General features: G+C 39.9%; 1 protein-coding gene across 1 annotated transcript in view; it reads right to left on the reverse strand.

Annotated features, from left to right (window-relative positions):
* Positions 1 to 833: 833 nt before the first annotated feature.
* Positions 834 to 26,347, reverse strand: part of TENM2 (teneurin transmembrane protein 2) — a gene marked incomplete at its 5' end in the record, with an annotated part of 51,102 nt that continues 25,588 nt past the window's right edge. The window contains 9 exons of the mRNA XM_010081089.1: positions 834 to 2,729; positions 3,939 to 4,069; positions 7,026 to 8,640; positions 9,547 to 9,843; positions 14,368 to 14,603; positions 16,192 to 16,367; positions 22,909 to 23,783; positions 24,285 to 24,439; positions 25,980 to 26,212. Coding sequence (XP_010079391.1) covers positions 1,968 to 2,729; positions 3,939 to 4,069; positions 7,026 to 8,640; positions 9,547 to 9,843; positions 14,368 to 14,603; positions 16,192 to 16,367; positions 22,909 to 23,783; positions 24,285 to 24,439; positions 25,980 to 26,212 — 4,480 coding nt within the window. The remainder of the gene's footprint in view (positions 2,730 to 3,938; positions 4,070 to 7,025; positions 8,641 to 9,546; positions 9,844 to 14,367; positions 14,604 to 16,191; positions 16,368 to 22,908; positions 23,784 to 24,284; positions 24,440 to 25,979; positions 26,213 to 26,347) is intronic.

A 26,347-nucleotide genomic window follows, 5' to 3' on the forward strand; every position in this document is an offset into this window, starting at 1 on the left:
TAACATTCTGTGATTCTGTGATTCTGCTGTGTAGGGTGAACACACGGGGGTAACGCTCCGGTCAGAACGGGATGGCTCCTGTTTGCACAGCTAAAATTCGTTGCACTTTCTGAGTGCTACAGGTGTCACACAACACAGCCACTGAGCTGCTCTACTTTAAAAACGCCCTGGGGTGAATTAATGCCCATAATCAACTCCAGCATCTCTGTCGATATCATGAATCATTAAAAACCTCATTTGCAACCCCAAAAGCAAAACTGTTCTCAAAATTAAGTAGAGCTCCCTAGCTGCAGACTTAAATGAGATAAAAGCAGCAGGGCTGGGGTTGATGGATGGCTCCCTTTTAACATCATCAGGAGTGACTGTTTGCTTAGGAGAGAGTCTTTGATCTTACCTCCAATGTTTAAATGTGGTAGAAATAAGCAATCTCCCAAAGAAGACAGATCCATCTCATGGAGACTCCTGGCTCACAGCACGGAATCCATCTCCCATTTAATATTGCGTTACTGCAATTTCAACCGGTTTGGATGTTACTTTAGTGCACTTAAACTAATTCCAGGATTGAAACACAGCAGTTTGAGGGTTGCTAGTCGTGAGGGGCAGAGAGGGAATTTCTGAAGCATTTACCGAATTTTCTGCTGTGTCCCAAACAGTTTTGGGTGAGGTATATGTAGGTCTTCGCTTACCCAGAGATCAAAGGGCCAGCCCTCCGTAGAATCCACGGTACAACAACAGCAAGTCACTTGGATATATAAGATGCTGTGTACTTTCGGTGACAGTGAGACACTAATATTTTTTCATTTGTAAAAGATTTCATAATGGAAGACAAGTAATTCACAGGAGTTTTAGAGACTTTATTTATGTATAAACAATTTAAACACTTTGCCATAAATTATCTTTGCCTGTCTCTAGTCTTTGCTTAGCAGCAAATTAAAATTAATATAAAAACTCAATGAACAATTCATACATGTATATTACAAAAAAGTTCTTGTACCAAAGTTCTTATTAGCCTTTTTTTTTCTTTTTTTATTTTTTTCTTTTGTGGTGACCGTAATGTGATTGTCTCAGTTTCTCGACCAAACAAACACACTAATAATTTTTAAATCTGAAACAGTGATTGTGCCTTCTGGCTGATGTATGTACAGGGTGATCTGACGTGGTGCCCATTTGCAATAGTGTAACACAATGCCCACAGCTCTACTGGAACTGATACCAACAAACTACTGAATCTAAACAGACTACACCCTGTAACTGTGTTATACTGTCCACAATGGAAATCTTCAAAGACAAACAGAGTATGAAATTTATTTGTAGTGATTTATAGCCACCATTTTGAATGTAACTCTACACTCTGCCCTCTTTGAATAAGTTAAGCTTCAGGCCAGACAAGTGGAGGGTCAGAGTGCAAGTGTGGTTTTGTTACTTTTAAATATTTTTTTTCTTTACTATTTCCAGTGCGCTCTCACTTGCATTCTCATTGTCCTCCAGTTGCTACACACAAATCACCCCAAAGTCATGTTTTAAATGCACCTGTATTTTGCTTTAAATGAAAACCTCTTGGATATTTATCAAACAAGCAGTCTGAATCATCTGTGTTTCATCAGCTGGTTAGTGAAAGTGGCCCACTTGGAGTTCTTAGTTTGCTCACGTGTGAATGGAGTGAGGTAATACAATACGAGGCCTTCTTTTTGTTTTTTCTTTAGACCCAGAACAAGTGGGTAATATTTCAGGGGTACTTTTTAATTTGTATGGTTAGAGTTTTCAGTCTGGCTTTAGTCCACTTCAGGATGTGGGTTTTACTCACTTGAACAGTAGCATTTAACTCAAAAAATATGAGCTTTTTTGCCACTTACTATCCCAAAGTAGCTCAGCCTAGTGCCCCCATTTAGGTCTTCATCTCCTTAGGAGAGGAGATAACAGTTATGACTACTGATTCATCCAGCAAAGGATGACAGCAGGTTAATTTGTTACCTCTTTCCCATTTCATTCTGTCTTAAAAACTGGATGTTGCTGCTACTGTCTGCTAGCTCTGGGTACTGCTCCACAGGCAGGACATAATATCCCTCGTAACCTTGAACCCTTCCCGTGTTCAGAAGCTGCTGCTTCTCTCCGTCTGTCCATACGCGGCTGCCCTCTCGGCCGTCCCGTGCCTTCTGCTGCTCTTTGGCCCAGGCTGATCCCAGGGCTCGCTGCCGAGCCTGGTCTAACACTCTCGCCTTTTCCTCGTCCAGCGTGTCGGGGGTCAGTCCGTAGCGGATGTTGATCAGCAGAGTGGAATACTGAAACTCAATATTCGTAAACCTTCGAGTCCTCCCGTTGACAAGCAGAGTGGGCTGGGAGACGGTGACGTTGACTCCGCTGTCCAGGACCTTGCGCCCGCTGGTCATGGCGAGGGTGACGAGGTCGCTGTCGGCCGAGCCTATCTTGACGAAGTAATGGGTATCCTTCCCCTCGATGCTGTAGTGCATTTTTTCCAGGTAGTGAGCACTGTTCAGGACAGAGGCAATCTTTCTGCTATCGTCTGTGGCTATGCTGGAAATGCCGGTGGTTACCCGGCCTTCCTTCACAGCAAACATGATTCCTTTCCCAATGATAGGAGTGGTTGTTGCGAACCAGTGACCTGCTTTTTCTCTAATACTGGCATGTAATCTTTTAGATATGACCTGTCCCTCGAGAGCCATGAACGCTTGGTTGTGTCTTTCTGTCATCTGCTGAACTCCTGTAATTAGCTGGAGAAAACAAAACAAAACAAGAAAACACCAAAGAAGATACAGATCTGAAAATACTAATTTCAGAGACTGACACTAATCTTTGCTCTTCTTTTTCAAAGGAAAGCCATGCAGTGAAAAATTCTGTGCTACAGGAAGACCCCTCTCAGCTACCCGCCTCTATACATATCCCCTTCAGAATCAGGTAAGTACTCATTTTGCAAATTATTTTGCTACCAGTAATGACAAGTAAAATATTTCTCATTAATTACCCTTTGTAGCATATATGTATCACAAATCTCAATCCTGGCTCAAATTCTATAATGTCTGTTACAAGAATAAGCAAGACCCAAGTTCAGCACCGTTTTAATCAGAGCTTAAACCAAACAGAATCAATTTATTAAAAGATGGCACTTAACTTCAGGACACTTTTGCCCCAAGATTTGAACCAATATATGTAACAGAAATGCTTATGAAGGTAAGCCTGTTTGAAAACAGATGAGATTTGGGCTCCAAAATAGCAAAGCAATTCCTGAAGAGAAGATTTAGATTCTCAAATTATTTACAAGCCTGTGAAAGTGGTATGTTTAGGTTTATATGGCTATTTCCTTGTCTTACCACAAATATGACGTGAGCCCAGCATAGAATAATTTTGAAATTGGCCTAGTACTCTTTTTAAATTTATTAAATGGGCTGGAATTGATTATAGAGGTGGAAAGCACCGTAACCTGACATCTAAGTATGAACACTGTAAATGAAGTTAACTGGAGTAACAAACCAAAGCCTCTAATGATTAAAAATGTCAGACAAAAAGTGATAAGAAATCCTATTACAGGGTGAGAAATGGAACCATTTCTTAGCAGTACAGCAAGTACCAACCTAAGTTTATTCCAACACATACGTTATTAGGATGGTTTTACCAAAGGTACAACAGATGATAAATTACCCTGACAAAGTCTCCCTTTGTCATTGCTAATCAAGTTAATCGAGTTACAAATGTTAATCAAGGAAGAACTCAATAAAAGACAAACTAATGACACTGTAATTATGATAACAATGAAGGCTGGCAAGAAAGGCATATGTTCATTAGTATAAAATCCAGCTATACTCACTTCCATTTTACACTGAAATACATACTCGGCCTTCTGCTGTAACTACAGAAGAGTCAGCTGTTCTATTCATAGAGTGAGGCAAATTTATCATGAAAAATAACTTCATATTTCTGCTTACCTGTCCATTTTCACATGCTTGACTCTCAGACAACTCATACGGTGGTGACACAAAATACATTTTTGCTCTAGGGAAGCCAGGAATAATGTTGCTGAGCTGAAAGCCAAACATCACCAACCAGCTTTTGACATCTAAAAATCAAAAGTAAGCAGGCAAGTGAGAAAGAAATCTGTCTAATAAATACAAGAAATAAAAATAAATTAGGAAATCCATCCTTGACCTCCTTACTTTCACGTAGCAGTGGAACACATAACTCATGTTACAGTGTGTCACTTTACAGAATTGTGGTAATCCACCATGAACAGGCACAGGAATATTGCTTTAAATTTACCCCAAATAGTTCATCAGGGATATACCACCTCTTTCATTCTTTTTCCATCTCAGCACACAGATTATTATTTTACTGTATGCAATACTTGTTCCATCTCTGACACCCGATGTGGCTCCTGTAACCCATAAGCTGTTTTGTAAAATGATGCTGTATTAGGTTAGTACTCCTGAAACCATCTGCAAAGCCCTTTGGGAAAACACATGGCTTCTCTTCTATGTCTTACTTCTATTAGCTGTCACCAGGTCTCGGGAGGATCCATTAACTGCAGCGAGAAGCTAGACTTGCAATCCAGATATCTAAATTTAGGTGCCATGAATATCCTCCTCATCCCTCCAGGCCCAGAGCGCGTGGGTAGGAGCTGCACGGGGGGTTACAGCTCAGCTGGGGGCTGAGCTTTGGGAGGTTCCAGCTCTGGGTTTGACCAGTAAAACTGTCTTCAGATCTAGTTGAAAAAGCTAAGTAACTAAATGAGTAATGGTAATTCTCACTCAGCAAGTATTAAGAAGCAATGATGTATTTTAGATATCAAAATGATTTTTTATTTTTAAAAAGCTCATGATCCCATTTTACATTTCTGTTTCCTGCTTCTCTTTTCTGGCTGTCGTGGAGATGAGCAGCAGTGTGGGAGTGTGGGCACTCCTCATTGGATTTGGACCTATGTTCACGGCCATTTTTGTTTAAAAATCTCTCCCGTCTTCTCCAGTGGCCTTCTCCCCTTGCTGGCCTACGATGGCTCCCGATGCTCCTCTTGCCACTTGTTCATGTGAGCCGAATTCCTTGTTTGGCACGAGACAGAACTGTGGCAAGGCACTCTGGATGCAAGGGTGGCTGGCTGCATTTAGACCACGCCAAGCCTGGGGTCTGCAGGAGGTAGGTGCAGAGGCAGGCAGAGCACCTGCCTGGACATACAGACCTCCAGGAGATGCTCAGCCACAACACAGCACCGCCTTGCTGTGGTAAAGCCTGTTTCCCCAAAATTTTTAGCAGAGGTAATGTTACATCATAAAAAGTGCAGTACTTCTTAGCTGTGGACATTTGACAGCGAAAGTCTTATTTTCTTAGCCATTCTGACACCAAAATAAGTAGTACAATACTCTGCTTCTATGAAGGGATTTGTATGTATGTGCCATCACACAGCGTCTGTATTTCCTCTAGCTTTGGACAGCACAGGGTTACTGCTCCTTTTTAAGGCTTCAGTGTATTTTATGGTATAATGGTACCTCCTGAAAAATTCACTTCAGCTGCCCTAATTCCACAAAAAAAAAAGAGGAGGACCTATATACGAAGTAGTTACTATTTTTCTTAGCTAATGTGCCTTGCAGCAGTGCACTTGCTCTAGAAGTGCTACAGGAATTCCTTTTCAGCAAAACCTATGAGTAAAGCAGTATCAGGGGTTTAACAGTAAGAATGGATTGGGGTGCAGGGTTTTTTGGTTGTTTTCTGTGGTTTTTTTAAAAAAAACAAAAAACAAACAAACAAACAAAAAAAACTATGACAACCAAGGTGCCACTGTAACTACTTCTTGTGCAAGAGAATCTGTTCAGTCCATACAGCAAACGATGTGTGTTATATCAAAATGCAGTATATCTTCCTAGGTTTCATCCAGTGGATACATAAATTAAATGAATGCAATTTCAGAATGTAGCAAAATATCATAAGATGACACTGAAAATCTAAAACACTGGTGGATGAAAATAGGAATGTTGTTGAATTTAGGACAACAGAATTTCATCCCAAGGTAATTTTTGGCACTGATATTTTCAAACTATCATATAAATCGCATTATCTTCAAATTGCAAAGTAGCTACAGGAGAACCTCTGGTGTGTTACACTTATGATTAGATCCCAACATACTAATGAAACTTACTATGATCTTCTTTGAAGGAAATGCACACTTTTCTTTAAATTCAAATTACTACTAAAATTAAGATAGCACCTTTTAAAAAATGATATCACTGCTCTAATTATTGTGTACTGCATATTCAATACTGATAAAAGCCTTTCCTGAAGCCATATTAATTACCTTTCTTTTTAAAAACTGCCAGCAGCTAGTTCAAGTACTGTATGATCTTACAAAGTGAAAAATTATTACTAATTAAGAGGTTACAAGTTTTGCCCAATTCTGACGTACACGATCAAAATTACTTTTTTGTTTCTCTTTCTCAGCTCTACACATTCCATAGAATTTCTTAGTCCTTCAGGAGGAAATGTTTTTAAAAAAATCAAGATTTTTGTTTTGAAGACTAAAGACTGTTTGCATATTAAAAGTTAAATGGGAAAAAGAGGTTTAATTAAATCCATTCTTGGTGCTAATTTATAATGTGCCCATGGCTCAGTCAGCAGTTAATTCTGAAAGTGGCCCTGAAGGGAAGAGATGCTGAGCAGTTCTGGTTCCCAATTCTGCAACTAACCTGCCAGGGATTCTTGTAGGTGACTTTGCTGTTTATATAAAATCAGAATGAATACGTCTTCATACAGTAGGAAGAGCACTATGGCTGTGCTGAAACTGAATGTTTAGGCAATTCCCCTCTCCACCCCCCCATAATTCTTTGTGGCTTCTCATTTAGTGCCCTTCATCTGGGGAGAAGCAGCATCAAAGAATCAGGACTAGCCAGCCCTTTTCATAGCAAAAAAGGAAAATGGCCCAGCCTTGATGGAAGGATTCAGCAAATAGCTAGTAAGGTGAAGTCTGATTTCTTTCCCAAATTAACTTCCAAACTGTAGTGTTTTTTATAAAAAATGTAATGAAGTCTCACCTGTTACATAATTCTTTAGATCCAGTTCATTGCTGAGAGGGTTGTTACTCTTGAACATGTACAGATTGAAAGGAGCAGGTTCTTTCCCAATGTTTTTCCACATTGTGTAATCAGGAGATGTCCAGCGCCCAGCCAGGACATCATAGTCCCTTTGGGTAAAATGGACGAGTTTGGTTAAAGGATCATACAGCCCTCCATGGAACCCAATAACCAGCTGGAAATCCGGGTTCGAGTCATAATAAATCTCCCCATAGGCTGTGTACTGCAGCTGTTTGATCATGAGGCCGTTGATGCTGAACACAGCTAATGGTGTCCCTGTGTTATCAGAGGCCACGTAATATTCTTCCCCGCTGCTACTCTCCATTGCAAAGAGGTGGCCTTGCAGATCGTAGTACAAAGAGGTAATTTCTGAATTGGAATGATTGTAGACATGAGTTACCCTTGTTGGATTGTGAAGATCAGCATAGAAGTATTGTAGATGATGCCCCAGGTTAGTCTTACAGGAAGCCCTTCGGCCCAGTCCATCGTAACGGTACTGAACACTCCACCCATTGGCTTTGTTGTAAGCTCTCGTTAATAGTCCTTTGGAGTTGTACTCAAACACGTCTGAGCCTCGCTGAGACAGGAATCCATCATCATCGATTTTGTATGGTACGTCACCCAAGCGCGTAATCCTGTCTCTAAGGTCATAGCGCAGAGGCATCAATCGGACACTGTTTCCAGGATTCAAGAGATGAAGGTTTCCGTTCAAATCGTAACTGTAACGCCAGGTTGGTCTATCATTTACTGCTACGCTTTGCAGCTGCCCATCTCCATCGTAATCATAGGTATACTTCGTTGTGTTGGCATAGGGGCCAAGTTTCAGTTCTCTTTTCGTTACCCTTCCCATGCTGTCGTATTGCACGGTCATCCAGTACATGAGGGAGCGGAACATTTCATACTGAACTTCTTTAATGCGTCCGTGGGTATCAAAGTGCTTACTCAGTGTCATAACTGCTGTAGTAATGATTTGGTTTATATCATAATAAATAACTCCAAATTTGCCAAAATGCTCTACTTTGCCAGAAATCTCATCATAACGGTAAAGATCAACTGGAAGAGGTGTCTCACTTATTATGGGTTTGATGCTTGCGATTCGAAAGCTATTATCATGATACGTATAATCGAACCTTGCATTGACCATACCTTCTTCAGAGAATCTGTAGATTTGTTTGTCAACGAGAGGACCAATTTTACGATAGCGGATTGTACAAGAAAATCCTCCACTTTGCAAATTCACCATTTTTAGGACACCTGTAGTTTCATCATATCCAAAAGTAACTGCAGTGCTGTCATAAACAATTTCAGATAATTTGGATAACTTTCCATACTTGTAGAAGACTTGTCGGCCTGTACCTAGAAATGATGTTTTCAAAATCCTCCCATCATCACTGTAATCAAAAATCACTGATGCATTGCTCTCGGGAGGATTATAAATATTTCTAATGTAGCCAATGGAGGTGTGGGTTGACATGCTGTGCCGAGCAACGCTAGGCATAGTAACTGCGTGAAGCTGGTCTGAAGAATCGTACTCGAAAATGTACTGTCGTTGACTCTGAAGCAGTAGTACCATTGACTAGAGGGAATAAAATTAATACACAGTTACTATCTTTCAGCATGTGACCTCTGAAAGGGTATTAAAGAAAATAAAAAATTTACTGAAGAGGCATGAATGTTACATGAATAAAACAGAGCCATAGATACTTTGGTTAGGGCCACCAAGCTGCTCAGGAATATTGTCAGATTGCCAGAGGAGGGGATCTGCTACTTGGAAATCAATATGCCAGCACTCAGAGAAGGTGTAGGTTAGCAACCCATTAGCCACGCTCTCTTTAGTAGGACTTTATCTTTTCTTTTTTTTTTTTTTTTTTTTTCTGAGGGATGCAGAGGAGTTAGATAAATGACTTGTCTTTCCACTAGCAGTTGTAATTCACAGCTAGTACTGTGAAACATGTGAGAATCTAAGCAGAGAACATCAGCTCTGGTTTGCTTAAACAACAGAGTCAAAGAAGGGAAAGGGAAAATAATAAGCCATTTGGAGGTATTTAAGGCACTTTCAGGATTGAAGTGTCTTAATTACGCTAAGTAAAAATGCATTACCATATTTTCATTTAATAAATAATGATTAGAGATTAATTACCTGTTTCTACTTGAACCTTTTGTCAGGTTTAGTCATGCATTTTTGGTCTTAATTAAGCACAATTCATTGTATTAGTTTATGCCATTATATGGTGGCCAAATCCCTTTCAGGAAAACATCAAAAGACATAAACCATAAACAAAGTACTCCCCACTAAAAATCAATGAAATTCAGTTGACTAATTGAAAAATAAGGAATTTTGAGACCAGACACAAAGGATTCTTAACAGTTGGAATACATAACATTTTAGAGAATGTGTGTGTATGTTATGTACAGAGCTTAAAATGAAGCTGAACAGTACTTTGTCTCTTTTTAGCTCAGAAGGTAAAACAACATCACCTACTTTTTCTAGGTAGGTGTAGCTCCAAACTTTCCCATCCGCAAACATGCGCGATACGATCCTGCCTTGCTTATCGATATCTGTTCTCTCACTCATGGCACCGCGCTGCAGCCCGGCCAGGCGCCCGTTGAAGAAATACGACACGTTGACAGCAGCCAGCCCGCTGCTGGGCAGCCAAAGGAAAGGTCGTCCTAGTTGATCGTAAATTATCCTCAGTGTAAATTTTCGGTGATCATCATAGATTTTCTCTGTGCGTATGTTTCGGTCGTAATCAATGGACAGTAAATTCCTTCCATGCACCTATTGAATGAAAGAAGGCTGTGTTCAGTAAGCAGTGCGCACTATGCCTCTAGGGACTGTCAGCATGGAAACAGCATGCACAAAGGAGAACTCAGTTTCTCCACATTTTTGAAAAGTGTAGGATGTTTTGCTATTAACTGGCTTTTGCTTTCTACTTCTCAATACATTCAGATATGTAACTTCGAGTGTTTTACTGGGATATTTCCCCTCTCCCTGCAATATGGCAGCTGTAATCTACAGAGAGAAAGGCTTCCCTTTTCTGAATGGACAGACATACTGCAGACCAAAGTCTTGAAGTGCAGAGCATTAGTCCTTGGCAGAGGAACAAATTATTTTGCATGGAAGTAATTTTTCTACTTTTGCCATCAGTAGTTCTTAGCCTTTTTCCCTTCAATGTCTCCAAAAACAATAGAAGAAATTGTAATTTTGTGTGTTCATTGAGGTTTAGCCACTTAGGTTCTGTAGCTACAACAACTTGCTTATGAATTCATTCATTTAATGTTCATTTACTTTGCAAATATTCAATAGATCCCTCAGTAACCCCATCACTGAGGATGGGTTTAATTTCCTCTGATTAAAAATCCTGATCGTACAGGCTGGGAAAGATGGACTTCTAGTTTCAAGGAAAGAAAAGTGCTAAATAACTAAGTTAAAGATTTTTTTTTTTTTAGTTACAATTTTCTGTACAGCATGGAGTGTTTCAGTTCCATTTTTTTTTTTTTTTTAAATAAAAGAGCAAAATAGAAACAAAAAAGCACAAGAATGCCAAATGGAGAGGCTTCTAGTGAGAGTGCTATACTGAGAGATACATAAATATATTCACTGGAGGCTAAGCCACAGAATTCAGGCTAATGCTGTAATCTGATAAAGCTTCTTAAGTAATTTAATTGTAGATGCATCATTAATAAAGTAGAAGTCTTTAAATTAGATATAATTTGAGAGCAATGACTACTTATAAAGTATTCATCAGTTTCTGTGAATTTGTTCTTCAGCTTATATTCTACAGTAGCTTTGATTAAGCAACATTTTCTCTTATCCAAAATTAAACTGCACATCAAACAATATGTAAATTAACCCTGAGCTTTTCTCGAGGACATAAAAGTTATTCTGAGATATTTTCAGTGGCAAGGGTAAACCCAATTCCCATCCCAACCAACTACTCAGTTATACAGATAGCAAATTTAAAATTAATGCAATTTTGTGTTTGTAAAGAAATAATTATTTCAAATTATCGCTCGTTATCCTCATTTTTTCCATTAACAAAATTTAGCTCTTCAACAGTTTGTATTTCCTCAGTGGGCAATTATTAGAAAAAGCTCTTTTCTGTAGGTTTTCCCAAAGGTTATCAAAGCAACAATTTCTGTGATTCACAGAAAAGATAGGGTATTTTTTTAAAAACACCTTGGCAAAATAAATCATATTCTGCTCTCCCATTGTAACAGCAACAAAGCCAGGGAAGCTAAACTCAGTATCAATACTTTCTCAACTGATTAGTTTTGTAAGGGGAGGATCAATCCTGATGAGAGAGACATACCAAGACCCTTTCCTTCACAGAGCTCTTGGAGAAGCAGGAGAGAGCTTTCACTTCTCAAAAAAATTTAGCTGTAACATGAAAGGCTTAGTGTATGACTGAAAAAAAAAAGTATTTCAGAAAGATTACAAACTGAATTTTAGCTCTCGGTGTTTTTTGGTTTTTTTTTTTTTTTTTTTTTTTTTTTTTTTTTTTTTTTTCATAAAGCAGTTGGGATTTCTGGGGTTTCTTCTGTCCATTCAGTAACTGTAACCGTAACTCCAGGTATCCTCCCTTTTCTTCAAAACATTATAAAAGTTATTAGTTTTTTTGTAACAGAAAACTGAAGGGTTAGGGGTTTTTTAATGATTACACAGACAAGAGCTACGCACACACACAAACATCACTTGGAGAATAAAGAAGCACCTGCTTGGATAATTCAGTAACTTCATTATTATTTGTAAAATAAGTAAAAGCAGAGAGTGTAATTGTAGTGTCATATTAATTACATAGAACCCAAACAGAATGACTAACTCCCACTCTCCCTGGGAACACTAATGACACTATTGCAAGTATCATGGCTGAGGATTATCTAACAAGCTCTTTCTTGTTCCACTACCTGCATGCACATCAGATTTCCCTTGGTGGCTGCTGAACAAGTGGCCATAGGGACGAACCCTTTGCGCCTCGGGTAAAGGTCTTGCAAGAAAAATCACTCACGTGATGCTGCACGGTAACAAAAACGCTTCAGAGGGAATCTTATCAAGACTTGATCTGATACTACCGCAAGACACTGAATGTGTGGTGCATAAAATAGTAGCAGACGGAAAATGGGATAATATAAAGGTGAAGTGCAGGTCTTCCTTTCTTGGCTTAACGAGGTCTGCCTGGCATGTTTGCAAGGCCAACATGTACCGCTGCGATGTGCCTGCAGCACGGATGAGCAGAGCTGTGGGGCACAGGTAGGGGCAGTACCTGGAGAATCACAGAATCATCTAATAGCTTGGGTTGGAAGGGACCTTGAAAAGTCATCTGGTCCAAGCCCCCAGCAGTGAGCAGGGACAGAGCCCGTCCAGCCTGACCTTGAATGCCTCCAGGGACAGGGCATCTACCACCTCTCTGGGCAACCTGCGCCAGAGTTTCACCACCCTCAGCATAAAACATTTCTTCCTTATAACTAGTCTAAATCTACTCTCTTACAATTTAAAACCATTACCCCTTGTCCTATTGCAACAGGCCCTACTAAAACTCTGCACCCATCTTTCTTATAAGGCCCCTTTTAGTATTAGGAAAGGGGTATGGGCTCCCATGGATAGTATTTAGTAAAGGAAAGGGGTATGGGCTCCCATAAGCACTCGTAGGAGGCGTATCCCAGATTTCGGTAATACTTGATTCTGGCTCCGCACACTCTCTCACTGGTTGTCCCGGCATGGTGTTAGCTCTGCAGCAGTTTCCCTGGTCTGAGTGCCATGTGCCACAGCTGTCCCAGCTGCCACAGCCCACCCTGCCCGCCACCTGCTCCCCAGAGTTCCTACACACTTGCTCTATTTCATTCACTGAACAATTGATAAAGATGAATTAGAATAAATGAGATGCAAATAAATTCTATGCTTTCTCCCTCATTTTCAAATTTCATTTTCAGTCCACTCAACCTGTTATAATCTCATAGTGATTTTCATTTAAAAGAGCTAAATGGATATGTGATTATTGTTACAGGAACTAACACCAGACAATTAAATGTTGAGGTGTTGCTAGATAAAGCAGTGTTTTGATTTGCATAAACATGATGCAAGAAAACCCATCTCAGGCAAGGTTTCAGCTCTAAGATGTGTTTAACTTCTGCTAATTACCACAAGTACCTCTATTAAATTTTTAGCTTTGAGAGTTGGGATTACAGCAATTTCATTTCAGGGTCCTATTTATTTTTATTTTGAACACCTAGTCAAAATGCAGAGCCGATCTATTTTCTACTTATAACCAACTTCTGCAGGTCAACACATCAAAAATCAATTACACAGCCATGAAATGTAGTCATTAAGGATTAGCTGGTAATCTCATTCATTTTTTTTGTCTAACCTTCCCCCTCACCCCAACAGATGCATTCTGAGCATCTGTGAGAATAAGGAGAGACTTGTTAAATCAACATTGTAAGTTAGATGTTAAGCAATAAGAAAATACCAAAATTTAACATCTGAGTCTTAATTTTGTAAACACTACATAATTAATTACATATATTGCATTTAATATATCATCTTGAACACATAGAACTGTATCTCACGTCCAACGATGTTGAAAGAGTTATTAAAAGAACCAGGACTTGATCAGCACTGCATTTGTTTTCTGACCAGTTATCTCAAAGCTCTTCCAAACCCGTAGATGCTGAAGCAGCCAGTGAAAGTTTAGATACGTAAGGGGTGAAAACCAGGCCAGCTACGAACAGAATGGGATTAATCCAGCTGCAGCAGATCTTTAATTTGGCAGGGGATGGATTACATGACCTGAGTATCTTTCTTATCCTACGCTTATGACTTTGTAATTATGGCAATTATTTTCCAATCGTGCCGTGTGGGAAAGGGAATAAACACGATATGCCTGTCTCGGTGTATCTGTAGGGGGATTTTACAGAAGCAGAACGGAACCGCTCAAGCTGTAATTGTGCTTGCTCCTCAGGACTAACTGTGGCAAGCGTGCCATAGCATTTTTACAAATGGTGAGTGGTCAGATTCCACCCCCCCCACCTTCAGAAGCAGAGTGTCTTGCAGCAATATTCTGGGTATTTTTACCAACCTCTTTTGGAATACTTTTAGTAATGAAGCTTCTGTAACTAACTGCAGCAGATGATCCCATGCAGTTAACTGACCTCTCAAATAAAGAAAAGATTATCATACCAAAGACAGTCCCAGAGCTGTACGTTTTTAACAAGTAAAAATAGGAGAGACATCCTTCACAAATGGAAAATTAATTTTCTGCCCACAGAACAAGAGATCATTATTGTGATGACAGATTCTACTTACCCTGAGCTTTCTTCCAAACACAGTCACTTTGCCTTTAATCTGTTCCTTCCTCAGACGCCATTCAATTGAGTTTAAACCATTTTCCATTGGGAGGGAAATATTACATCGTCCTATGGTGGGAGTCACAGTCCCAGCCAGGACATGAGGCTCGCTGTGAAAGCTAATGCTCATGCCATTGGCATACATCACTCTCAAAGTACCATTATTACAGAGCTGGTAGCTGTTCCTCACTTGATCTACAGCAATAACGAAAAGAAAATAATTTAGCTACTCCAGTCATAAAGAAAACATATAGCTTAATTTGATTGGTTTTTTATTGCACTCCTGTTGATGTTAAATGAAGTCAGCCTGCAATTACCATTTACATGGTACTATGGTGGAAATTACAGATGTTACTGATTCATGTAAAGAACAGTAGTGTAACAGTGAGCCTGCAGAGAGATACTGCGTTTATTTCATTATGTTTTCCCTTTAGTCTTAATTCTGAATCAAAATGCACAGTGATATGTGTTCACCACGTAATTTATTTCTAATATGAACAAAAACTCCTGAAAACTGAACTGCTGGATAAACAAACCATTAAACTCCAGGACAAAAAAAAAAAAAAAAAAAAAAAAAAAAAGAAGAAGAAGAAAAAAAAAGACTGCTGGACTCTGTATGAGTGGGAAGAAGTAAGCACCTGTACTTTTTCTTTCCCTCTGTTTAAAAACTGTCTGCAAGCAGAGGCTTTGCACAGAATTATGTTTTGGCTTTAAATCCCCAAGGTGTGAGGCTCCAGCAATGCAAGCTGGCAGCCACAGCCTCCACTTGCCTGCCGTCCTGCCACCCCACCAGACATGCACTAGCCTGACACACAGCCGGCCCTGTGGCTGTTGGGGAAGGGTTATAAAAATAATCCTATACTCCTACGGCTGTGCAGTTCTCCAGCTGTCTGACCCGGCCGCGTCCACCCTCAGCCAGGATGGAGCACTACAGTGCGCAACTGTCGCCAAAGCATCAATAATTGTCTGGCAGAAGGACTGCATCTGCATAATTAATCATCTGGTATAACTGAAATAAAGTCTTTGTAACCTGGTCTGTCATGGTATAATGGTCTATAAGTGTTGACATTTATGTCAGGAGGAGACTACTGTTCGATGATGACATTCTTATTCCAGTGGCATTATATCTTAATTAAAAACCCCCATCACTCACCAAATTCCTTTCAGTCTATCTTTGATAACTGACTGTTTTTGTTTCATCAGATATAGTGCCTGGGTGGTGCTGGAAAGCTCTACACAAACATTTAACCACGCTGTCGCTGGTCTCTCCTGCCGTGCTTGGGCTGTGACACTGTTCTCAGAAGCGCTAACTGTGGCACCAGATCATCCACTGCCCTGATTGTTCTACGTTCTATTTAATGGTAGTCTACACATTTGGAAGATTTTGTTTCTAACCGCAGGAGGATACCCGAGTCTCTCCTCACATGAAGCCGACATTCAGCAGTCAGCCTGCATCTCTCTGGCACTGAACTCAGAACCCATTTTGCAGTGAAGTACAGATAAATATGTGAGTGCGTAAAGTGAACCTGACCCCAGAGGTAACAGCAGGACTAACGCCAGCAGATCATGACCATACGTATTTGACACAAAGCAGGATTGCGAAATGTCTCTTACCTGTCCTGAAGGCCTGTCATTTTAGGAATGAGCTTTATGGGAGTTTTTCTTGCAAACCTTATATGTTTTTCCCCTGCTCATGAGTGCACTAATGACACGAATCTTTTGTGAATTGCTTTCTCAAGTTGTGTGTGTGTGGTTAGGTGTGCTGAGAAGTGTGCTTTGGTACCTTGAACAACTGTATAGGAAGCCTCCACAGAGGAGAGATTTGTGATGACCGTGACATCGTCATCCCGATTAGAATTCTCAATGTCGATGGTAATGGACTTTTCCATTTCTCGATGAAGGCTAGTTACCACTCCAGTGGGACGTGTTACATTGGTCAGACGCCCTTCATGATCATAGCTAATAGAAAAGTTAGTGAGAGCAAAAAAGCATGAGGATATACGTTCGTTTCAATACCCAACGTATTAATAATGCACATTTGTGCAAAAACCCCAGAATGAAACAGATTTTCAAGAACATCCTGGCCAGACCTATTTCTCTGTTCTTGAAAGAGTCTATAATGATGAAATAATAATTTTTAGAGATACTGTTCTCAACTATGTGAGTGTAAATCCAGGCTAACGTCTTTTAAATTATTAATGAAATTTTTACAGATATACAGAGTGATATTTGGCTCAAACAATCATAATTAGTAAATTCTTCTTCAACTATTTTAGTTGCATTTTACTCTAAGGAAGTGGACTTATGATGGATCCCACAATATACAATTGCATACACTGACCACTTGCAATTGAATACTCAGCGGAAACTACTAAGTATGGTCTTCAGTGCCATGTCAAGGAATAAACTTTCCAAAAGAGATTAAAAAAGACATCATCATGAGAACATAACAATTTCATTTAGATCTTATCTGCAGTATTGAACTGCATTTTGGGGTCAGTATTTTGCCTCGTAAGGACAAATGATGAGAAGTTAAAGCACAAGATAGGTTGGAGTTGCACAAAGGGCAGCAGTCAGCACTCAGAAAATACCTTAGAAGATGAATTAAGTGTTCCAGAGGCATAAAGATAAAAAAAAAAGATAAAAGAAAAAGGGCTCTCCATGAGTTTATTGAGTTAAAATTTTTTAGAGGTATAAAGACTGAGGAAGGGGGAAAAAGGGAATACTGCCTGAAATCAAACCATACTGTTTCTCCCTTTCCTTCAGTATGCTGTATTTGTGTGCATACGTATGCTAAAGAAGCAATCCCTTGGATCTTAAGGGCAAGAAATGGGAACCTGAAACAAAATCAGTATTCCAGTCTGACACTCTGCTTGCTGCAATTCTCTGCTTGTGCAAGAGTCTCTCACCCAGCTGCTACCAAAGCGCACGTACTTCTAAACAGTGGAAAGGCAAGAAAAAATGTCCTGTGTAGATAAAGGGAAAAGTTTAGGTAGAGATTGAAACCAACTAGTCATCCTTCGAATGCAGAAATCCAGGGAGCCGGAAGCCTGGAAGAGAACTGGTAAATCCATTGCACTGCCTGAGAGTAACAGAAGAGAAGAGGAGCACATTTAGTACCGTGGAGCTAGCCGAGTTCTTTGGGTGTCTGTGGTTAGCTGTAAAGATGAAAAAAAATCAGTGCTTTCAACAGGACTTTTTACAATTCAATTATTCAGAAACCTCAAAGTAGGCCACCTGAACTGTACAGCATATCTCCAAAACTAAAACACAAATTGGCTCCTCTGCTAATACAAAAATAAACCACCTTTCAAATCCACTGCAAATGGCTGCACCCATTCAACTGAATATTGGGGAGGAAGGAAAAAAAGCACCTGTGGAGCAACAAGCCTTACCAGAACCAAGGGAAGTATTAGACAAAGAAGTAAATCAATAAAACAAAGCATCACACGACCTACAAGGGACCAATAACAGTGTTCATTTAAGCAGTTCAGGATCAAATAAAGATTAAGCAGCATGGTTTTTCTTAATAGAAGTCACAAGTTTCTACCCATACATATATATACATTTATATAATTTTTTTTAACCATATCAACAAGCCACTGGATAAAAGATAATATGTTGAGATAATCTATGAAAGGGGGGTTTGGTTAAGTCTATATAAAGGTCTACAGAAAAAATATTAAAAAGTACTCGTAGAGATGAGGGAAGAACTTGATGCAGTCAGGCATCCATCTTGAAAGGAAAAAAAGAAAAAAAGTACAAAAAATGGACAATTTCAAAACTCTAGAAGGTTAATAATGAGTTATACTCTAAGAGTCTGTATGTGGACTACTTTGGTATGTTCAGTGATTAGCACAGTGATGAAGAGAATACTGTGGTGTCAAATGTTCCAGACAAGACAATGTTATTTAGGACAAACCAGAAAAGTCTATGAGTGGCTTCAGCGTGACTATGCAGAGCTTGGTGAGCATCCAGAAAAACGGCTGGCAAAATTCCCCATCAGCAAATATATTTTAGGCAATGCAAATGAGACATTAATTTCAACTCTTCATTCACATTGCTGGGTTTTTAATTAACCCAGGAAAAATTCCTGGGGATTGCTGTGGGCTGCTCACTGAAAATCTCTATTCAAAGTGCATGGGCAGTCTAAAAAATAAATATGGATGAGGATCTACAGAGAGTGAAACAGAAAAATGAAAATATTCTAAAGCTATTTCTAGAAATCTGTGGTTTGTTCCCCGCTGTGGGGCATGTTTCCCAGTGCTGGTCACACTATTTGAAAACAGCAATGGCAGAGATCAAAACGGTTCATAACCAAGTGATGGACACCCTTAAAGTGATACATGCAAAAGTACTCTCTACAAAGATCTGCAGACTGTTTAGAGGCTAGATGTCTTAAAAAAATCACTACTTAACTGCAATACCAAGGTATAAAGAAGACACTTCTATTTTACCCATTGCATCAATAAAATCCTATTTAAAAAAAATACCTTAAAGGTTAAAAAAAATACATTTAATAAAGCAGAAACCTTTTATGTACTACATAATTTAGAAGTGACATTATTGAGGGATTTTTTTTTTATGTATTACGTGAGAGCAAGTACTTAGTAGAATACAATACCCAGACATTTATCTGGATAATAAGAATAAAACCATCCAGGGATTAAATGGTCATATACCCTCTTCATGACGTCAACCCAGGTCTAATGAAGTAAAAAAAGAAAATTTTGCAATGGAAAGTATACTAATCAACCTGGGACTTCTTGGTATCAACTTCAGAAGCAGCCACTACCTAACACAGTCTACGACACAGCACCAGGCTGGATGAATCAGACCCGATAAGGCAATCTTTGTATGTTCAAATGAGGTGGATTCTGGGTACACTGAAATTACCGAGCTCTTGTTACTGACTTCAATTAGAGCAAGGTTTAATTCCAAGTTTTTCTACTAATAAAATTACAAGGGGAGAGAACCTTTCTTAGTCCCAGTATCGTAAAAACCCTGTACCCACTACCAACTCGCTCACATTGCTAATGGTGACCGAGCCTGTCCCAGCAGGTAAAGCTTTCCAGGACCGTGGTTCCCAGGATGGCTCTGGGGAACACCAGCACTGGTGCCCCGGGCAGACACCACAGCTGGTGGCGGATTCTGCCTGCAGCCTGGAGACAGTGCCCCGCTGGCCTGTACAGGGCTGCCGACACAGCTACACAGAGGCATGGTAGGCACCGTACGGCTCAACTGTGAGATGCAGCAGAGCATTTGTTTGGCAGCTTCTCAGACAGCTGCACGCATCTGGCCTGTGCATCCCTGCAGCGGGCTTGTGATAACGCACTGCAGGCTGTTCTCCCGTGTGCGATATTATGACACCTCTATATCTTATCAATTTTTATTGCTAGCTGTCTGGTCTTTGAGGTTTGAAACACGTACTGCTTGACAGCTTGTAGGTAGGAGTAGCTAGGACATCACATACAGTATTGCAGAAAGGAGTAACAGCAGCTTTTGGCTTAACATAGAGCAGGGCAACATGCAGATGCACGTACATTTACATATATCCCTCTTTTCCTTCCTTTATAAAACCCAAGCACATTTAAGAAGAAAACTGCGGCATTCTCTTAGGATGCTCCCAAGCCCAAGTGGAATACCACTGAGGACCGCTTCAAAGCTCTGTGCTTCTTGCCCAAAACCAAGCTTAAACTACCCCATGTGAGCCTGCTGATAGCTCTTGTATTATTTAAGAGCCTCGCCTGTTCCTACTGCAAATGAATTGCGTGCATACACACTTGCACTGTATATATAATATATGTATAGAGGGTTTTTAATTCTGTGAGCATTTTCAGGCTACAGTTTCAGATAAAAGAAGGGAACATACCCATTAAGATAGCATAACATGTCAACTCATTGATATAAATGCACTGAAATAAATTTTTCATATGAACTTTAGTTTATGTCATATTTTACTACTTAAAATACATTTGTTAGTTTTCAGTTCTGCTGCCATATTAACAAATTTGGGTATTGATTATCTCTGCACGAATGCATGAATGTAACGGGACTCTCATTGGCTAAGTATTTCTTTCATCTTCAATTGATACTAACTTACAGCTACCAAAATCAACTGCGTAATGATGAATACAGAATTTTCCTCTTGGAGCTGCTTCAAAGAACCAACAGAAACCAGAAACCAGTACTGAATGACTGTGGATTGTGATTGCTTAGATTTGTAAATTTTATTTAAATAATTCTTCTCATAATCTTATTAATAAACCCCTCAACTGTGGGGGTGCAGGAGATGACAAAGCATATTAAAGAGTCACTGTAAGTCACCTGCTTAGGATCAGCCTAAAGGCGATGACTCTGTTTTTCTGGTATTTTGTAATGAGTATCTCTAGCGCATATAGCTAACTTCTAGTCCTTGCATCTTCTTTTAACATCTTTGTGAATGGCTTTTTACGGCTTTTTTTTCTAACCTAGGTAAGTCACCATGCACTATAAAGTATGTGCATTTTTAATGTGAAAAATGTCTATACTGTCCTCTCACCTATGGGCTCTATGCTCATGAGAACATATGTACAAATCTGGGAGAAAGTAAGCTATTTCCAATGCCTCACCAAAGTTACTAATCATCTCAGACAGTACCTCAGGCTGTACTATTTCGGTGTAAACATGGTACTTAACTTCCACTGACCTGAGGCAAGGGTTGTGTATCTTTTCTTATTTGATGTTGGAAAAAAAATCTAGTCAACATGTCAGCACGATATACACAGTAAATTATATTTTCAGATGCATCTCAGTAAGACATCAAAGCACCTACCTTCTATATTTACTTAGGCATTGTAGTACAATTTTTCTAATAAATCACGCTAACTTAGTACCTTGTGTGATTCTCAGCCACCGGTTATACCAGTTCTGTAACTCGTAACTTTCTGACGTCCTTTTTTAATGTTTCATTAATTTTCATATAGAGTTTTGAATTAACTTTGCTGTTTAATTTTCTACAATTAGTAACTGGTGTTTTGAGAAATAACTATTTTATATTACTTCTGATCTGAATCTTCAGCTAGCTATTGAGGAAAAAAACAACACCAAGAAAAGCCTTCCTAGAAGGGCATCCACATCTCACCGGCAATGCTGTCAGACTGTACCACCACCCAGCACATCGGGCTGTTAATTCATCTTGTATCAGTAGATAATACCTTCATGCGTTCACATAACAGGATTATTTTTGTAACTAATTTTTGGTAAAGAAATATTCTTCACAAAATATTAAGGATAAAAAGCCCTCCACATCTCTACCCACAGTCTAGACGAAAAATCGCAGTGGTTGGGTTTCCAGGGCCACAGCAGGAGGGGACCACGAGAGGGCACTGCTTGCCTTCTTACAGAAACCACACATCGTGGACAAAATACTGATGTGCAAGGCTGATTTAGATATCTTTTCAGGAGATAGAACACAATTCTTTTTATTCTTGCATTACTTATGTTTTCTCTAAAAAGAAAGAAGGGGGTGGCCAGGATGATTGATAAACTAGAAATAGGTGTGTGTCATTGGTAGTCTGGAACCTTAAAAATAAGCCTACAATTTAAAATTAAATATGAAGCCCTATTCATACTTCCTACCCACTAAATTGAGAGACAGCATTTAGTAGTCATTAATTAACTATTTCAAACAAAATATATGGCATCCCACTTGCCATACTTAAAAGTTATATATGTTTTCAAGACATCCTTTAGCTTCTATTTTTAAAATTGTTTTGATCGATAAACGGCAGTAAGACTACTAGAAACACAGTAGCTATTAATAAAAATCTGACTAGTTTTTCTAAGTTTGTAATATACCTTTGAACTTAATCTCTGATCAATTTAATTTAAAGAGGAAGTTCTGTCTTTTTAATCTATGCTCTTGAACACCAGTGCGCTTTTGGGTTATCTACAAATTATGGAAGCTACACCAGGGTTCTGACAGATAGCTGGGATCTAATTTCCTCACTTGTCTCAAGAATGAACAATCAGTGAGGTTAATCAACATTTTAACAACCATGAGTAATATGTGAGCCTGAACGGAAAGATATATACTTTCAGTTCCAAAAGAAACCACAGCATTAGGGTTTCTAGAGAGAGGCAGCTCAGTAGGAGCTGCAGATCGCTGGGGGCTGGCTGTGGGTTATCTGCAGCCCTGCTGACAGCTAAGAGCAGGGGCCACTCTGGTAAAATCAAACACGGGCTCCGAACATGGTACACAGTCCTTTGTGCTGGAGGGGGCTGAGCTTCCCCATGGGCCTCAAGCTGCGGGCAGAATTTAGGTGGTTTGGTACTCACCCAAATGACCCGGCAAAACTGATGAAATCAAGAAGCCACTCCATCATTTCCAGTATCATAGACTGAGACGTAATGGCCTTACTCAGTACCAGTGAAAAGCCTACAACACATTTCAGCAAGAGCCTACTCACTACCATTGGAAAAATAAATGCACGCTTAAAATATCCAAAAACATTCTTACTCATAAAATGTTGTCCATCCTGTTTCATCACTCTTCGTTGCTAAGAGCCCACTGTTTCCATTATATGTCATTAATCCGAGCTCCAGGGTCTGTGTTGAGACCAGCTTGAGTCCACCATTAGTGCCAACGGCCAGCGTGACAATCTGATTATCCGGCATCAGTAAATGGCGGGGCATCCCACTGGCATCCCGACGGACCTTCAAGGAGTTGCCGTTGTTGTCCATTACCTCCGTGACATCGTTATCGCTGCTGTAGGTGAAATTGTACAAGTACTCCCCGGTAACGAGGCTGAGAGTGTACTGGTGAATCCCGTCAGCATTGAAGACATACAGCTCCTGTTCTCCTGGAGATGCAGCTTCATATTGGTTAAAAGAATTAAGAACGGGCCTGTTTTTACTGACAGCCCTAATGCGGATATTTCCAAGATCAGCTATGTAGATGGTACCGTCTGGGGCCACAGCTAAGGAAGATGGTGAATTTAAGATGGCATCAGTGGCATACCCATCATCCCCAGAATAGCAATTACAGTTGACATCATTTTTGCAATCGCAGTCTGAAGCTGCCCCTGCAAGAAGGCATATTTCTCCATTGGAAGTTACCTGGCGTAGCCGATTAATTTTTTTTTCATCTGTCTCACTGATGTAAAGAACTCCTGTGTGTGAGATGGCAATGGCACTGGCTGATTCAAGTGCAGAATGAATAGCCAGTTTGCTAAGAGAGTAGTCTATACCAGGAACCTGGCAGTGCATGGGGCGTCCAGCAATAATGCTAACTTGATGGTTTTCTGTGATCCGTAAAATAACATTGTTCTCTAGGACATAAAGGGAGTTGTCCATGGGATTGACAGCGAGATCAGTAGGCCACTCCAGCCGTACCTATGAGTTGCACAAATTATTACTGTAAAACTCGTCACCGAAAAGTACACTTCTAGTGTTTAAAATTCCATGTGTAACAACAGCAAACTAGCGAGGGGATTATCAGCGTAAATCATGAAACCCACGTCATGAACGGCAACTATTTCAAACAATGATTTTGTTTTTTGGAAATATTAAAGCTACCTGCAGTGGTAACTTTGGCTAATTGTGTTTCTGTGCAAAGAATGAATGCTACATTGTGGAAGCTCTACAATAATTACAGAAAAAAACAGGCAATTAAGACAAAAACTCCCATTATCTCAACCTTATTTCTCTCTAGTTGTGCAAATAACCTGTGTTAGCCACAGTAAAAGGATGGATGGTTCACTCATTTCAGTAATGAATCAAATACGCTATCATCTTGTGCTGCATAATGTACTTCTTAAGGGGCCAGGCAGTCATCCAAAAGAGATGCCCATCTCTTCTAAGGCAGAAAAGAAAAGAAATGCAGTAAGAGCCTACCTGGGTGACATCCATGCTGGAATCACAGCTGAGAGGTCGAACAGCAGTTAGGTCGTTGGAGCCCAGTAGGGTTGATATAATTCCGTTCTGATCCACTTTTCTAATCATAGTGGCATCAACAAAATACATGAGTCCGTACTTATCCACTGCAATCCCTGCAAATAGAAAAACCAGCCATCAGGGATGTAGGAAGGCTCCTAGCTTCAAGGCAGGCTTAATTTTATGAACGAGTTTACAAGCTGATGACATTTGTTCACTTCCCCTGTTCTTTCCTCCCTTCCAACCTGAGCGCAGGTCCTGGAACCCTCCCTGTACCTGTAGTTCTGCTGAATAAATGGCACCAAACAGGTTTATCCTTTGGGACTTTGAAGAAAAAAAAACCACAGAAATCCCTAAAACATGCCAAAGAGCCAGCAGAATGCACCAGCTTACTTCTAAATTCAAATGCTCTATGATATATTACATACCGCCACTAAAAAAAAAAAAAAAAGATGATCTCCTAAATTTTAATCTCATAAATTTAAGGCATTGCTTTCTTCTTCTGAAGGACCTCTTTTAAAGAGGCTGAAGAATTTTTAGAAATCCTTTAAAATGGCTTTAACATTTTTTAAAAAATTAAGGGGACATTATATTCTTTCAGGATGTTTTTTAGTTCTTTGACCTGTTGTAGTAAGGAATATGGGAAGAACATCTGGTGTTTCCAGATGAAGACACAGGGTTTCCAGCCTAGGAAAAAAGGAAAGGTTCAGTGGCTGTCACATTGGGAGTCCTCGAAGAGGAAAGGCACAGAATGAAAGGGTGCTCCCTTGGAGGAGCAGAGGGATGCTGCTGCCTGGTGTGAAGGAGGGCAGGCTTCTTCTCATTTGCCTTTCCTGCTTTGATTTGGTGCACTGCCTTGTCCGTTTCTTGGGCTGAAAATAAAATATTGATCTAAAAATTTTGTCTTCAAATGTTTGCAGTGCTCATCCTATCGGGCAGTGAGAGAAGATACAGCTTTACCTTCTTAACTTCTATGTAGAGACTTAAAACAGGCAAGCAGCTTTCTCCTGTTAATATACTCTGTTTGTATTAACTGAAATTAGTACCTATGCAAAGAAACAGGACTCTTCATTTTTATTTGCTTTTATAATCATCTAGTTATTTTCAACGATTGAAATAAAACCCAAAGATGTTTGAAACACCTGGCAATACACCTGATTAATTCATCCTTACAATTCAGATGAAACAATGGAAAAAAAAATCTTAAAGAGAAACACATCCCCAGATCTCTACATCATCTTGAAAATTTTTTGTTAAAAATTAGAAACTGGAAAGGGCAAAAATCCTTTTATTTTTCCTCTGCCTCTGAAGAAGAAGGGGATACACAGAATAAAAACTCAGAAAAAAGCCACAGCAGGCAGTTTTTCTCCCCAAAGACTGCATCTTAAACAGTAATTTGTCTCCCAGTTTACATGCTTGCTTCTTGGAGTGAGCGGTACCCTGCTAATTTGTGTTCTGTTCTCCTTTTGCAGCGTTCAGCGATCGCGTAATAAAGTTTGCTTTAACTAAACAAAGCACAAACACTTGCCAATCCACTGTAATTAAAGCCCAGAATAAAAATTACTGAGCAAGGAGTGATTTAATTGCCAGATAATTATTTCCACATCCAGCCTAGGCTCATGCAGTCATTTTCTCCAGCTCCTTCTCCTACTTTACCTCGAGGGCTCATTAGGGTTGCGTCCACCGCCTTCCCTCCATCCCCACATCTGGCTTCGTCAAAGGGCAGGCACTGCTCTCCAGTCCCCGCCACCACTTCAGAGTTACCAGCCAGGTCTTTTGTGCCAGTGAGGGACTTGACTTTGTAAATCCGCCGACTATTGGTGTCCGATACGTACAGTGAGCCTGAAACAGGGTCCACGGCCAGATAGTATTTATGAGCGGGATTGTTGCTTTAGAGAAAAAGAAAGCATAGAACAGAAACAGCTGAGCAGTCTAGAAACTTCACAGGCTTTCAGAGCTTAGATATTCATCAGGCACAGAGAGATCTGGAAAGAAAGCCTGACACCTTCATCCCGAGGTGGGGT

This window comes from Pterocles gutturalis, unplaced genomic scaffold, assembly GCF_000699245.1.
Source record: "Pterocles gutturalis isolate BGI_N339 unplaced genomic scaffold, ASM69924v1 scaffold5734, whole genome shotgun sequence".
In the NCBI taxonomy this organism is placed as follows: Eukaryota; Metazoa; Chordata; class Aves; order Pterocliformes; family Pteroclidae; genus Pterocles; species Pterocles gutturalis.